At 48.4% G+C, this 15,632-nt stretch overlaps 1 protein-coding gene and 1 pseudogene across 2 annotated transcripts; one reads left to right on the top strand and one right to left on the bottom strand.

Moving 5' to 3' along the window:
• Positions 1–4: 4 nt before the first annotated feature.
• Positions 5–538, bottom strand: LOC308418844 (U1 small nuclear ribonucleoprotein C-like; annotated as a pseudogene). The gene has a single exon. The product of its transcript is annotated as a U1 small nuclear ribonucleoprotein C-like (transcript).
• Positions 539–2,165: 1,627 nt separating this feature from the next.
• C1R (complement C1r) lies at positions 2,166–12,285 on the top strand. Its single transcript, XM_080915055.1, has 11 exons — positions 2,166–2,302; positions 2,911–3,139; positions 4,666–4,858; positions 5,530–5,676; positions 5,788–5,984; positions 6,299–6,446; positions 6,635–6,756; positions 8,582–8,660; positions 8,948–9,103; positions 10,841–10,915; positions 11,334–12,285. Coding segments are annotated over exons 1-11 (2,127 nt in total). The 5' UTR covers positions 2,166–2,300; the 3' UTR covers positions 12,113–12,285.
• Positions 12,286–15,632: the final 3,347 nt, after the last annotated feature.

Genomic DNA, 15,632 nt, shown 5'->3' with positions numbered 1-15,632 from the left:
AGACTCAGCACCAAGGTCTCCTGGTGAAACGAGAACAACAAAACGAAAAAGAGCGAGCTTCTGCTCTTATCTGTGGCAGGGTCATGCCAGGCCATGTGGCCTCCATCATAGGGCGGGCAGGAGGTCTCATCACTGGAGGCCCAGGCATCATGGGCATGTGACCTTCCATGGGTGATCTCATCCCAAGAGCTGGTCCTACAGGCATCATCCCAGGAGAAGGAGGAGGGCCCATCAGTGACATCATGGGACAGTCTTCCATGTGGGGTGCAGAAATCATGCCAGGCCGAGGAGGACCCGGGACACTGGGGGAGGTGGGATCATGGTTCATGCAGGCAGAGGAGCAGAGTGAAGCTGGGAGGGATCTTTGTTGAAACAGAGCCCCATTTTGACAATCGGGCTCTGGACCTGCTGCTCTTCCATCCACTTCTGGTAACAGTCTTTCACATTCTCTTTGTGTTTCCGACCTCTGCGTCTTCCTCACAGACGGAGAACCGTAGGTAAGATACGGATCACAGGAATCGCAATAAAACTTAGGCATGTTGCTCCACGGGCCGTCGGCTACCGGGATCCCCGCCTCCCCCGGGAACCGCCACACACAGGCTGCGCCGAGGCGGGCGGAGAATCTACTGGTTAAATCTTAAGTAATTAGTGTATATCACTCTTATTGAAATTTTTATTTTTATAAAAAATTATATATTTTCATGTTGACAGAGCACAATACATATATCTGTCCAGATCTGTGTAATTATTTCTATCTCCAGATGCAGATTTAAATTTTATTTGCATGTTTAAACAGAGTGGAAGTGTGGCTGGACCTGAGGTGGTAAGGTTCAGTGTTCCTCTTCCTTCTGTCTTCTGACCTAATCATTTCCCACCACTCACCATCTGTCTTTCCTGACCTGTGACCAGGCCATGGATCTTACTGTGATAAAATCTTGGACCAGCCCTGCCACACTACCTCCAAGCATCTGCTCCAGTGTACAGGTCTGCTGGGAAAACCTTCCAAACCTTGGTGGCTTTTGCATCTTGTGTGTTGCCTGCTCTCCAGCCTCATTCCAAGATAACCGGTCACTGTGGGGGGGGGGGGGGGAGAGTGCGGTTATCTTTGTGGATCTTTAAATTTCACTGTCTGACCCCTAATACAAATAATCCCACATGTAAACAATGAGGGAGGGGCCTGTTAGAGGGATGGAAGGTTCTCCTAATAAGGAACAAGTTACAGGAACTGGGAGGCCTGCTCTGCAGCCCAAGCCTCCACAGAACAGTGTCATGGATTTTATTTATTTATTTATTTATTTACTTACTTACTTACTTACTTACTTACTTACTTACTTACTTACTTACTTACTTATTGGTGCTGTGGACACAAGAGCAAACTTTTAAACCAGGACACTATGTCCCTGTGGACAGTACAGCTGTCTCGGGAACCTGGTTTTCCTTCTAAAAAGATAGAGTCACCGTCCCTCTTCAGCCACACCCTTCGCTTGAAGCACTACGTAATTGTATCCCTGAGGACTGGCGCTGACCAGATATCCAGGGCAAGATGTTAGCTGTCCTATCTTCCAATAAGATCTAAGTTCACTGGCAAGCCAGAGTTAAGGGATGGAGGTGGGGGCTCAAAGCCTAGCCTTTAGGATCCCGAGATCCTGAGACAGAGCAACTCACCCACGGCCACAATTATACACCCCGTCTTCCTGCTCCAGTGCCCTCCTCAACCCAATAACCCGATTCTTCTGTCACCTCACCCTGCGCGTTTAAACCCCGGCCGTTCATTCTTGCACCGCGGCTTCCAGGTGAACGATTGCAAGACGGGGCCAATAGGAAAGCATAGTCCTTAAATGCTTTTAAGGGCCTCCTCAGCCTGTGATGCCTGTGACGATAAACCTCGACTAAACTGCGACTAGAAGCCCCCGGAAAAGTCTCCCCGAAAATATTAATCCGACTTAGAGACCCCAGAGTCTGGCCCTCCAAACCAAATGTTTCCCGTCCCTACAAGTTCCGAGCTCGTCTCCTCAGCCATTCCCCAAGTACACCACCAGATGGCACCAGCAAGCAACAGGGATTTCAAAACCAAAACTAAACTGGGGAACTCAGATTTTTTTTTTTTTTTTTTTTTTTTTTTTTTTTTTTTTTTTTGTTTATGCAAATGGTTCGTTCCCTGCAACATTCCTCCGGGAATGGTCACCCCCTCCACTGCCACAGTCCTTCCCTCCTCTGCGTGCCCACTCCCTCCTTCAATTTACAGTGCCTGAAGACTCTGTCAGGAGAGCTGAGGACCCAAAACAAACTGGCTTTGAGACATGTGAGTAAGGCTGATGGGCGCTAAGGGAGGAAGGAGGAGTTGGGCACAGGAGGCAAAAATGCTCCCACATTAAAAGAAGAAGAAGAAGAAGGAAGGGAAAGGAAAGGAAAAGGAAAAAAGAACAGGAACACAATACCCCTCCTTCCTATAGTTCATCCCCAGAGCACAAACTTCCCAGGGACACTCCTCAGACCTCCTTCCAGGGACCAGACCCTTAGACATGTGCTGAAGCAGCCTCTCCTTTCTTGACTCATAGCAGGGTAGCAGTGAGGGGTGGGAGCTCCCTGAAGGTGAAGAGAATCCCTCCAACATGTGTTCTCAGGCGCCATGAAGTATTTTCTCCCAGGGGCCTTTGCTGAAGCTGTGGGAACCTTTGCAGAGCCATCGCTGGAAAACTTCACCCTCAGATAGATAGCTGGTCCCAGGCCAGTCCTACTGCAGAAAGAAAAGGAAATAAAAGACAAGGGCAGAGGAGGCAGCTTTGGGGCGGGGGCGGGGGTGCGGTGGAACCCAGTGACCGCTGGACTGGTCACTGCTTACAGCAGCCCGAATGGCAAGGGTGCTGCACCCCTCCAGCCCCACAAACACTCCCCCTCTCTCTTTGACAGGTGGGTCCTCGCCCTCCTCCCGGTGACCCTGTTCTGTGGGGTGGAGGGCTCCATCTACCTCCCTCGAAAGCTCTATGGAGAGGTGACCTCCCCTCTGTATCCCAAGCCTTACCCCAGTGACTTGGAGACAACCACTGTGATCACTGTCCCCACGGGGTACAGGGTGAAGCTGGTCTTCTGGCAGTTTGATGTGGAGCCTTCTGAGGGCTGTTTCTATGACTATGTCAAGGTAGGTGTCAGACTGGGATGGAGGGGAGACAAAGCTGGAAGTTTGTGCCCTGGATACAATATGCCTCTACCCCAACATTGTGTGGCTCTGTAGAAATGCAGGTCTTGAGTTTCTGATGCCACAGAGGAGGTATTTATGGACTTTTGAGGCCCTTAGTGAGACTTATGGGGAAAGGGGAGGTGTTTATTCCAGGAGATTTCACTGTGTATTAGTGTTAGGAGATGGCTAGCCATAAGACCTTAAGAAACAGCTGTGCCTCCGTTTCCCTGTATGGCAACCTAACCACGAGGAAATGAAGCACATGACAGGTGTCACACGTCCTTCAGGGAGGACAAGGACCTTGGTCACCCCTAGTCCGTACCCTTCAAAGGGTTTCTTCCTTGGCCTCCATCTTTCTATGTCCAGTAAAAATAAAAAGCTGGATCTGAGCAGAGCCTGTGCCCGTCCACACACTATCACACTTCGGCAGCAGCCTGGCAGTTAAAAGAATAATGTGAAAGCCACACACGTCCCCAACAAAGAGGACTTGTCTGCAGCGCTGAGGGTGGGGTGCATTCTGTGGCAAAGCTAGAGAGGAGTATGTCTTCTGTTTGGGAGAAACTGAGGAATCTGTGAGACAAAGAGTGAAGAGACCAGGTGATCCTGGCCAGCGCCGAGGCTGCTGGGCGCCACTGGTACTATCGTGTTCGGCTGGGTCTGTCAGGAAGCTGAACTGAGTGTGGCTCTTAAAACAATGAAGTAGAAAGCAAAACGGAATAAAAGGCCTGATTAAGGTAGCACAGTCCTGTGACGTCAGAGAATCAGTCGACTTAGAAGGTTCTAGACCAGCCTGGGCGCTACACCAAGTTCAAGGCAAGCGTGGCCTACTTAGTAAAGCACACTGTCAAAGACACCAAGGAGGAAGATGAGAAGAGGTGGGAGGGGAAGAGGAGGAAGACAGTGGAGACCAGGATTCCTGGGGGAGGGTTACAGGAAGTGGAAAGGAAGAAATGAGATTGGATGGGGGCAGAAGACAGGGAAGAGATGAGGTCCCAGGCACAGGATGACAGGGGAAGGATTAGCCAATGGTTGGCAGAAGTAATGTGGGTTTAGTCGCAGTCCAGAGCTGGTTAGATGGCTAAGTGTGTAAAGGCCCTTGCCTCCAAGTCTGACGACCTCGAGTTCTATCTCAGGAATGTCCATGATGGAGGGAAAGACCTAACTCCTGCAAGTTGTCCTCTGTGCTTTATACGTATGCTCCTGCAACATGCCCCTCAACACACACACAGAGAAAGAAAGAGACAGATACAGAGAAAATAATAAATGTCATCAAGGCTAGCCTAGGCTACATAGAAAGATCCTACCTTAAGAAAATAAAATCAATGAAAGGCTGAGATAGGCCAATAAGCATCCCTTGGGAGTGTGCATAGCATCTGACAGGAAGTAACATTAGGTCATGATTCAATCCAGGGAGTACCTTCGATGGCCTGCCATATGGGACCAGGCTCCTTAACAGGGCTTTCTCTCCATTGTCTTCCCTCCAACAGATTTCTGCTGATAAGAAAACTCTTGGGAGGTTCTGTGGGCAGCTGGATTCTCCCCTGGGGAACCCCCCAGGAAAGAAGGAATTCATATCCCAGGGAAACAAAATGCTGCTGACCTTTCACACAGATTTCTCCAACGAGGAGAATGGGACCATCATGTTCTACAAGGGCTTCCTAGCCTACTACCAGGCTGTGGGTGAGTGCTCCCAGCAGCCAGCCCTTCCTTCTGGCCTCAGCCACGGGAGTATATGGGGGGCAAGTTTGAGCCCTGTTGTAGTAATTTCTTAATCTCAATGGGGGGGGGTTCTACCCTTTGATCATTCAGTTCCCAGATAAAAGACACAAAACTTTTATATATTTTATAATAAGCCTTAATCAATGCTACAGCTGGGCAGATATCTACCCTCTATGCTATTCTATACTTCTCTATCAATAACCCAGGAAACCAAAACCCTGCCTACCTTTCTTCTGCCCAGCTACAGGCCATCAGTATCTTTATTGTTACATAGCATCACTTCATGCATGTGAGGATTCTCTTGTCCCTGGGGGCAACCAGATGTTGGGGGCAAGTACTTAGCATTACAATGAATAGCAACAAACCAAACCCTAACAGAACCCAAAGAAGCCAGAAGCCTCCCCTTTCTTATTTCTCTCCTCAAGATGTGTTCTGACAATCTGGGCTCTGCTGCCAGAGAACTTTAGAGAGGAATAGGGGCCAGAAGTGGACTTTGTCTCCAGGCTTCTGGTACATGACTCTCTGAGACCACACAAAAGTCTCTGGATAGAGGACCAGATAGCACAATAGTACACCTGAGCCCGGAATTCTGTGGACAGGAACGTAACCCTTCCTTCTGGAATCCTTTCCAGACCTTGATGAATGCGCACCCCAGCCCGGCTCAGTGGAAGAGGGTTTGCAGCCCCGATGCCAACACCTGTGTCACAACTATGTTGGAGGCTACTTCTGTTCCTGCCGTCCTGGCTACGAGCTTCAGAAAGATAGGCAATCCTGCCAGGGTGAGGCGGAGTGATGATGGGGCGGGGGGGGGGGGGGTAGGCAAAGGCAGAGCAGAGGCTTGCTGGGCCAGCCTAAGAGCCCTAATGGCCCCTCTGGATTTGTTTGTATAGCTGAATGCAGCAGTGAGCTCTACACAGAGCCCTCGGGCTATGTCTCCAGCCTCGAATACCCTCAGCCCTATCCACCGGATCTACGCTGCAACTATAGCATCCGGGTTGAGAGGGGCCTCACCGTGCACCTCAAGTTCCTGGATCCTTTTGAAATTGATGACCACCAGCAAGTACACTGTCCCTATGACCAGCTCCAGGTACAACTATACTTTACCTTTTCCTTCATTTACCCACATGGTTCCCTGGGCCCCTGCTCCTTCCTGGGACCTCTGACTGAGTGGGACAGGGACACATTGCTGACCAGAATTATATAGGTCTAGAATAGCTCCCTACAACAGCCAGTGGATCCCGGGGTGGGGGTGGGGTCCCTTTTCACTTGCAGTTGAAAACATACCTCAGGTAGGATTCCATCTCTACCGTTACCCTTGGCCACCCAAGTAGATTTATGTAAAGAAAAAAAAAATGTCCCCACTGGAGAAATAACCACAATCTCCACCCCTCTTTCCATCAGATCTATGCTAATGGGAAGAACTTGGGTGAATTCTGTGGAAATCAAAGACCTCCAGACCTTGACACCAGCAGCAACGCAGTGGATCTGGTGTTCTTCACGGATGAGTCCGGGGACAGCCGAGGCTGGAAGCTACACTACACCACTGAAAGTGAGAGGGAGGGGTGTGGCTTCCTGGGAAACGTGTGTCTAACATGCACGAGACCCTGAGTTCTATCTCTAGCCCCCTAAACTAAACTAAGATAGATATCACCTCCCTTGCCTGCTAGTAATGAGGGAAGTGGAAGGGAAGGGGACCAATGGCTCTGACAAGAGTATGCCCTTTGGCCTCACCAACAGTCATCAAGTGCCCCCAACCCAAGACCCTGGATGAGTTCACCATCATCCAGGATCTGCAGCCTGAGTACCAGTTCCGGGATTATTTCATTGTCACCTGCAAACAAGGCTATCAGCTCATGGAGGTAAGAGGCCAGGGCTGATGGGAGAGATCCTTGGGTGTCCCAGGAAGAAGTGATGGGCAGGTCTCAAATAGAGCCATGGAGGGTGGATCTGAAAGAAGCAAAATCTGCCTGCTCTCAGATCTGGGTAAACATCAAAGGGGCTGAAGTTCAAGATCCACTCAGGCTACAGAGCAAGTTCAAGGCCAACCAGGGTGACTCAGTGAGATCTCGTCTCAAAGTGAAAAAGAGGGCTGGCTGGCTGAGGATATAGCTCAGCAGTAGAGGGCTTGCCTAGGATGCATGTGGCCCCAGGTTCAATGCCAGGTACTTCGAAGGAGAAGGAAGAAGAGGAAGAGGAGGAGAAGGAGGAGGAGAAGGCGGAGGAGGAAGAGCATCTACTTTGTCTGCATACAGGAAACACTCAAAGGGTTTTTTAAGAACCTGATGTCTTAGCCAGGCGGTGGTGGCTCACAACTTTAATCCTAGCACTTAAGGACACAGAGGCAATTAGAGGCAGGTAGATCTCTGGGAGTTCAGGGCCAGCCTGGTCTACAGAGAGTTCTAGAATGGCCAGGGTTTTACAGAGACACTCTGTATCAAAAGAAAAAGAAAAAAAAAAGAAGAGAGAGAAGGGAGAAAGAAGGAGAGAAAAAGAGAAAGAAAAGGAGAAAGAGAGAGAAGGAAAAAAATGAGAAGATTGATCTCTGGGCTCTCTGCTTAAGACTCTAATTCCATCTGTCTGTATCTGTACAACCTGGGCCCCCTGACTATTTAAAACCACCGATTGGAGTTTTGAGGGGCAGCCAAGTTTAAACACTACTGGATCACTTTAATTACTCACTGTAGTAGTAAAAACGGAACATGTTCCTGACATGTTCAGCATCACACAATGGTTTCTTACAACCCCCCCCCCGGGCTCCTTGATACACATTGTGGTCTCACCGCAGGCCCACTGCCCTGTACCCAGCTTTGCCGGTTGATGAAGATGTATAGTTAAGTCGATGGGGAAGAAGGAATGGTTGGCTGATAGGTTGGTGACAGTTTGTCTCACTGTAGAGCCCAGGCTAGATTTAAGCTTTTTGTCCTCCTGCCTCTCCTCCTGAGTGCTGGGATTACAAGTCCCCTTAGACCCACCTGATCCTTGCTCGTAATGAGTTATTCATAACCAGGTGCAGTGCCACCAGCACCTGTAACATGAACTCATGAGGAAGCTCATGCAAGAAAACCATGTATGTGAGACCAGCCCGGGATACACAGCTAGTTTGAAGACAGCCCAGGCTCTTTAACAAGGCCCTGTCTCAAAAAAATCTTATTTTTCAGTATTAGCAAGTGAGTGCCACTCTTTGATCTTGTGCCAACTGCCCATCACCTGCCATGGCACCATGTTGACCACCTATGAAAGGGACCAGGGGCCACTAGTAGCTTAGGGAAAGCCCTGGGCTTGAAGAAAACCACAGTGCGGGACGGAGTGTGACAGAGACCTCAGCTGGTAGACGGTTTCAGAAAGAGGGAAAAGCCTGGGTCTGCTCTAGAAAATGGTCTTCGTTTTGATATAAAAGTACAATCCTGACTTGTCCTTTGTATACTTTAGGGTCTTCGGGCCATCTAGTAGAAACAGGCAAGAATCTAAAAGGATTACTGAATCTACCAATTAGCCTCACTTTGACTTTCTGCTTTGGAAGCTCGGCATCCCGTCTGCAGCCCTGTACTGAGAGCACTAGCTAGGGAGAACGGGAAGGAGGGAGGAGGAGGCACAGCTTGTCTTCCCATTCCCACACTCAGTGTGAGGCACGGGAGTGGGGGGGGGTGGGCTGTGTGCTGACGGCATCTACCTTCTCCTGAACAGGGAAACCAGGCGCTGCTTTCCTTCACAGCTGTTTGTCAACATGACGGCACCTGGCACCGAGCCATGCCCAGGTGCAAGAGTAAGTCACAAACTGGATACCTGCCGTTCCTCAGTCTTGAGACATGAGCTGGGAGGGGGGAAAGACCCCTCGTCTCCGAGGGTCCTGCCTCTGTTTGCTCCTTGGAGCTCACAGCCCATCTCAGAAGCCGTTCTGGGCTCTGCCAGAACTGAATGTCACTCCATCTATTCCAAGTGTCCACGCTACTGACCCCACATCTCCGAGGCGCTCCAAGTCCCCTAACCGCCCCTCCCCCAGTTTCCGAGCAGGTGTCCTCCCCTCCCTCACAACCCTGTGCTCTCTCGAAGTCAAGAACTGCGGGCAGCCCCGAAGCCTGACTAATGGGAACTTCCGCTACGTCACCACAAACGGTGTGAACACCTATAAAGCCAGCATCCAATATTACTGCCATGAACCCTATTACAAGATGATGACCAGAGCTGGCAGCAGCGAGTCTGTACGAGGTAGGAGCTGACGCCCATCACGGTCCTTATCCCTCTTTCACCTCTGAGGGACATCTGACATTTCTTCAATAGAATCCTTGGTACTAGCCGAAGGATTCTACATTAAGATGACATTTTTTAAAAAATGTCTAATTATTTGAAGAAAAGGGCACCAAGCCAACGAAAAGCAAAGACTCGAATTTCTTATGCCACCGGTTCCCTCTCACCACGTTACCAAGACTACCACTGCCAGTAACCACGCATTAACCACCAATAGCACCCAGGCTGGCACAGTGCCTTCTTAACCACCACTGACATGCTACCAATACCGCCATCACCATCGCCACTTCCAACACCAACAACTGCCACCACCGTTCCAACACCAGCACCATCAAAGCCATAGGCAGCACCAGCATCACCGAAATTACCTCCACCAACATCGACAATCTCCAGTACACATTCTCTTCACCAACACCACCATCACCAAAATCGGTATCACCATCACCGCCATCGAGGTTACCGATGAACACGGTCTCCACCATATTCACTCGCTAATGATACCCGCTACTACCCACTCTACCATCACTAAGAACACTGAACCACCATCCCCATCCCCACACATACAGTGTCATCCCCCCACTATACCCCCTCTCTCAGGCTGCCATGTTGTGATCTTTGCATTCAGGTTTACTTAATGATTCTCAAACCCATCTGTGGGTTGGTTGGTCCGTTTATTGTAGTCATGGAGATTGAGCCTGGGGGCGCTTTCTCAAGAATTTTTATCATGAACCATCTTACTATCCCAGCATGCCCCATTGGTATCTTTAATATTCCGTTCTTCTCTCCTCACTTCCCCCTTCCTCTCTTTCTCTGTCTCTCTGTCTCTCACTCTCTGTGTGTGTCTGTTTGTGTCTCTCTGTCTTCAAACCGTAAGCCGAGGATGACTTAAAATACCTAATCTTCCTACCTCTATATCCCAAGGATTACACGTACATGCCACCACATCTAAAATTTCTCTTTAAATTTTAAGAAAAAAAAAAATCAAGATGGAGGATACTTCTCAGTGATAATGCACATGCCTACCGTGTGAGAGTCCCTAGGTTACACATTCAACACTGGAAAGAAGGAAGGAAGGGCTTAATCTTAGTTTCCTCATTTTAAAAATGAAGATGATACGTGCTGGACAGCATCTCCATATTTAAATGAGATAATTTAAATGAGCATACTCAGTAACCAACATGGTAGTGTGTAAACAATCAGAAGGTGTAGCTATTGCTGGGTGTGGTCCTGCACTCCTGGGGTACCAGCATTTGGGTGACTACAGCTGAGGATGGAGAATTCTGGGCCAGCTTGGGCTATGTAGCAAATTCAACGTCAGCCAGTTCTTAACAATAAGTTCTGGAAGGAGAAACACAGGAAGGAAGACTCGGCCTTGTTATCTGTAATCCTGATACCTACACGCTGGTAAGCTCAGGTGGCTTCCTTCCAGGATATCTACTTTCACAAGTGGGCATCCCTCAAACATATATAGCTAAGTATTCTGGTTCTTTTCACTCAACAATAAGACAAAATGCATGTATGGAGTCTTTTAACCTTTCTATGTATCTATATAGATATGAACCAGTTAATTTCGATCCCTGACTGTGGTGGCTCCTTTTTCCAACTCCCTATATAACACCCTCAGTGCCCAATGGCCTCTGCTGCCTGCGTTTCTGGCCCACCACCTCTAGCGTCAACACTAACTCTTTTGATCTGCAGGGATGTACACCTGCACAGCCCAAGGCATTTGGAAGAACGAAGAGGAAGGAGAGAAAATGCCCCGGTGTCTGCCAGGTAAAGGGTGGATGGGCCAGGGGCCATTTGCAGGATCTTGGGAAGGAGCGTGGTGAAGGTGATACCTTAGCTCCAAGTGAAATGCAGGTGAACAGGTGAGGAGTAAGGGAAAAGGAGCAAGAGTGAGCATCCCAGGAGAAAAGAGAGAGGTACAGAAAATCTAAACTGGTCCTGATGGTTTAGTGCTCACACAGACAAGGAATTGGAGGATAAAGTCAAGAGAAATTCCCGGTAGAGTTAGCCAAGAATGGCCAAAGAATGGACTATGGGAACAGGACAGAGAGGTACAGGGGGAGGGAGGGAGGGGAAGGGGAGGAGAGTCAAGAGCAGCAGAGATTGGTAGGGTGGGGGTGCTAAGCAAGAGGGAGGAAGGGGCGGGACCTGGAGCGGACCCTGTTCTCGTCCTGTCTCTCTGCAGTATGTGGGAAGCCTGTCCACCCCGTGACACAGAAGCAGCGCATCATCGGAGGACAGCAGGCCATGCCAGGCAACTTCCCCTGGCAGGCATTCACCAATATCCACGGGCGAGGGGGCGGGGCCCTGCTTGGAGACCGCTGGATCCTCACGGCAGCGCACACCATCTACCCCAAGGGACAGAACATAGAAAACATCAACATCAACGCCAGTAAAGATGTTTTCCTGGGCCACACAAGCGTGGAAGAGATCAAAAAACTGGGACATCACCCAGTTCGCAGGGTCATCATCCACCCAGACTACCGCCAAGATGAACCTAACAATTTCGAAGGAGACATTGCCCTGCTGGAGCTGGAAAACCCTGTCACACTGGGCCCCAACCTCCTCCCCATCTGTCTCCCAGACAATGAGACCTTCTATGACAAAGGCCTCATGGGTTATGTCAGCGGCTTCGGGATAACAGAAGATAAAATAGCTTTTGACCTCAGGTTTGTCCGTCTGCCTGTAGCCGACCGAGACGCATGCCACAGGTGGCTCCAGACGAAAAAGAGTAATGATGTATTTTCTCAAAATATGTTCTGTTCCGGGGACCCAACTCTGAAGCACGACGCCTGCCAGGGGGACAGCGGGGGTGTTTTTGCAGTCAGGGACCGCAATCGTAATATCTGGGTGGCCACGGGTATCGTATCCTGGGGCATTGGGTGTGGCGAGGGGTACGGCTTTTACACCAAGTTACTCAGTTATGTTGACTGGATCAAGAAAGAGATGGGAGACGAAAACTGAACCCAGCGTTCACTAGGTCAGAATCCAAGGTGTAGTGTATTTAAAAAAAAAAAAAAAAAAAAAAAAAAAAAAAGGCAACCTGTCCGATTGTTGATAACCACTATGATTCTCATAATAAAATCACAGATGCAGACAGTGTATAGAATAAACTCTCTTTTCTATAATCCCATCAACACCCTGGTGTTTTGTCTTTGTTTTTCAACATAGGTTGACTATGAGTGGCCCAGGCTGCCCTAAAAGTCTAAAAGTCCTCCTGCTTGAGGCTCAGAGTTAGAGCTAACAAGGTTGGGTTGGAGGATGGCTCCTCAGTTAAGAGTATGGACTGTTGGCTGGGCAGTGCTGGCACACCCAGAAAGCAGAGAGGCAGGTGGGTCTCTGCAAGTTCGAGGCCAGCCTGGTCTACAGAGTGAGTTCCAGGACAGCCAGAACTACACAGAAAAACCTTGTCTCAAAAACCATAAATAAATAAATACATACATACATACATACATACATACATAAACACTGTTCTTGCAGACAACATGGTTTGATTTCCAGCACCCATGTCCCGTGACTCACAACTGAGCCTTTAAACACCTGCACATACCCACACACACATACACAATCAAGATACTATCCTATGTTTTGTCTTGATTGTGCAACATGAAGAAAGTCGTGGTCCTCCTTCTTAACACTTTTTAAATGCATCACCTTCTCATCATCAGCTCTTTCATAGGGGAAGAATGGTGTGAATTTGTGTCTCTGTGTTCAGCCACTAGTCACTTGAGACAAGTTCTTACTGTTAGGACCTAGGTAACGTATTAGGGCCTAGATGGAATGTTAAGGCCTCGGTAACAGTTACCTACCAGCCTGCCGTTATAGGGAAACCTTCTCATATGTTTCTGCTGCCACTAGGAAATTTCCTTATGCCAAGATTGACTACATATTCTGTTATGTTCTGTGCCCTTGGAAAACAGTCACATAAAAGTGAGTAAAACTCTTTTGTATAATTACCCACGATGAGCTTGGACCAGAACGAACTCCCCCAAGAGCACTTCCGGCAGCTGTGTATAAGCTTTTATGGTTTTAGCTGCATCTGGGATGGACCCCAGTATAGGAGAAACACCTGCACCAATATAAGAAACTATTTGGAATAAGGTTTCCATTTTTAGTAGTGGCTGGGTAAAGTTTAAGTTCCCAAGACCTCCCTGGGAACTGATGTTCTACTTGGCAGAAAGAGACATGTGTGTGGGTAACTAATCCTAGTTGACAAGTTAAGACATGAATGTTAGATGGGGCAAGTCCCCTGCCACAGTTGAATACCCCAACCAATGGGAGCAGGATACATGTACAGCAAAAACATGTTCCTAAGGAATCCCCTATCCCTAAGTCCTGATTGGTGAAATACTTCCACACAGATGCTTGTGGATTTGGGGCTTTAAAACCCTTTAGGATCTTAACTCAGGGTCATGGCTCAGTTCCCGAATCTGGACCACGGACCTGAACAAGCAGTCCTGGGCAGATGCTCAATAAACTCTCTCTCTGTCTGACTGAGCTCAGTGTCTGTGTGGTTTGTGAGGTGATTCCTGGACCCCAATAACTTACTATGTTCTCCAGGCTGATCTCAAATTTATTCTCCAAGAAGTTCTTCCTCCTCAGCACCTTGAGAGCTGAGACTACAGCTGTGTGTCAGCCTGGCCAGTTTACCAACAATGTTTTTAAAGAAAAGAAAAAAAAAACAGTATTCTTCCTTTTAAATTTTTAGTCTTATTTAACATGTATGGGTTTTTACCAGCCTGTACATGTATACTGCGTTCATGTATTTCCCCCAAGAAACCAGAAAAGAATACTGAATCCTGTGAGACTGAGGTTACACGTGGTAGTGAGCTATGTAGATTCTTGGAACTAGTTCTGGTCCTCTGCAAGAGAAGCCAGTGCCCCTGACCACTGAGCCACCTCTCCAGCCTAGTCATGCTGGCTATGGAGCTAGTTCAAGGCCAGCCCAAGCCACATAAAGCCTGTTTCGAGGAGGAGACAAAAGGAACAAGTTCTAAAGAAAGGCTCAGTATTTAAAAGCACTTATTATTCTTGCCTAGGACCTGGGTTCAGGTCTCAACACCCATAAGGTGGCTCACAACCATCTGTAACTCCAGTTCCAGAGCATCTGATGTCTTCTTGCCTCTGTAGGCACCAGGCATGCATGTGGTGCACAGACATACACTGAAATATCAATACACATAAAACAAAAATAAATAAAACTTTTCCAAAAAACATAACTGTAAAAAGAACAGTATATAGGTGGCTTCTTTTTTACATTTATTTTATTTAGCATGTGTGTGTGTGTGTGTGTGTGTTCATTCACTGCGGCACATGTGTAGAAGTCAAAGCAAAGCCTTCAGAAGTCAGCTGCATGCTTCCATTGTGCGGCGACCAGGATTCAAACTCAGGTCTCCAGGTGCGACAGCAGGTGCATTTTACCCATGAGCTATCTCACTGGCCCAAACTTGTTTCCTTTTATCCTCTTGTTTTGCATATAAAATAAGTTACTTCAATTATTTCATAATAAGGGAGACATTTTTAAGACATTTTTAATTTTTCTTTTAAATTGTTGTTTTACATGTATGGGTGTTTTGCCTGTGTGTCTGTCTGTGTACCATGTGTGCCCGGTGCCCAAGGAAGCCAGAAGAGAGCTTTGGGTCCCAAGTCTAGACTTGAAAGTGGTTGTGAGCTGCCATGTGGGTGCTGGGCATCAAAACCAGGTCTTCTACAAAAGCCAGTGTTCCCAACCACAGGGCCATTTCTCCAGCCCCTAAACCACCATTTTTTAAAATTGTGTTTTTATGTTTTTGTTTGCTTGTTTGGTTGGTTTGTTGTTGCTGCTTTTGAAACACTGTCTCACTATGTAGCCTTGGTTGGCCTAGAACTCACTACAGAGATTTGCCTGCCTCTGTTTCCCACGTGTTGAAATGAAAGGAACCTGGAGCTCATGGGGAAAAATGCTCAGCACTGGCAGGGCCTAGAGCAGCCCCATCTCTGCACCATCCCCAAGGCTCCCCTTTCTGTTGGCTAACGACTCTCGGAGGGGCAAAAGGGCACTTTTTTTCTTTTTACATTACGTGCGTGCGTGCGTGTGTGTGTGCGTGCGTGCGTGCGTGCGTGCGTGCATGTGTGTGTGTGTGTGTGTGTGTGTGTGTGTGTGTGTGTGCCAGGGGAGTGTGTCTGTGCCATGGCATGGGTGTGACAGACAGAGATCAATTTACAGGACTAAATGATGCTCTACTAGGTTGGCCTTGAACTTATGTCGTAGCCCAGGCTAGCCTTGAATTTAGGATTCTTCTACTCCAGCCTCCTGAGCATCTGGGATGAAAAGCCTGTACCACCACCCTTGTCAGCAAGGAGGGAATTTCCTTGCAGGCATCTGAGCTCATGAGCAGGCGCTAAAAGCCCAAGCAGACTGGAAACATGTCAACTTTTTCTAGAAACTTGTCAGTCTTAAAGCCAGACACGGTGACACACACGCCACCAAGCCCAGCACCTGAGA

The sequence above is a fragment of the Micromys minutus genome (genome assembly GCF_963924665.1).
Source record: "Micromys minutus genome assembly, chromosome: 3".
Taxonomy (NCBI): Eukaryota; Metazoa; Chordata; class Mammalia; order Rodentia; family Muridae; genus Micromys; species Micromys minutus.
The sequence above is the reverse complement of the archived record's forward strand: the minus strand, read 5'-3'. Positions and strand labels throughout refer to the sequence as shown.

Bases quoted from the DNA above. Each gene is read 5' to 3' on its own strand.
- C1R (XM_080915055.1), top strand. The intron at 3,140-4,665 runs GTAGGTGTCAGA...TCCCTCCAACAG, and splicing joins GTTTCTATGACTATGTCAAG to ATTTCTGCTGATAAGAAAAC. The intron at 10,916-11,333 runs GTAAAGGGTGGA...GTCTCTCTGCAG, and splicing joins AATGCCCCGGTGTCTGCCAG to TATGTGGGAAGCCTGTCCAC.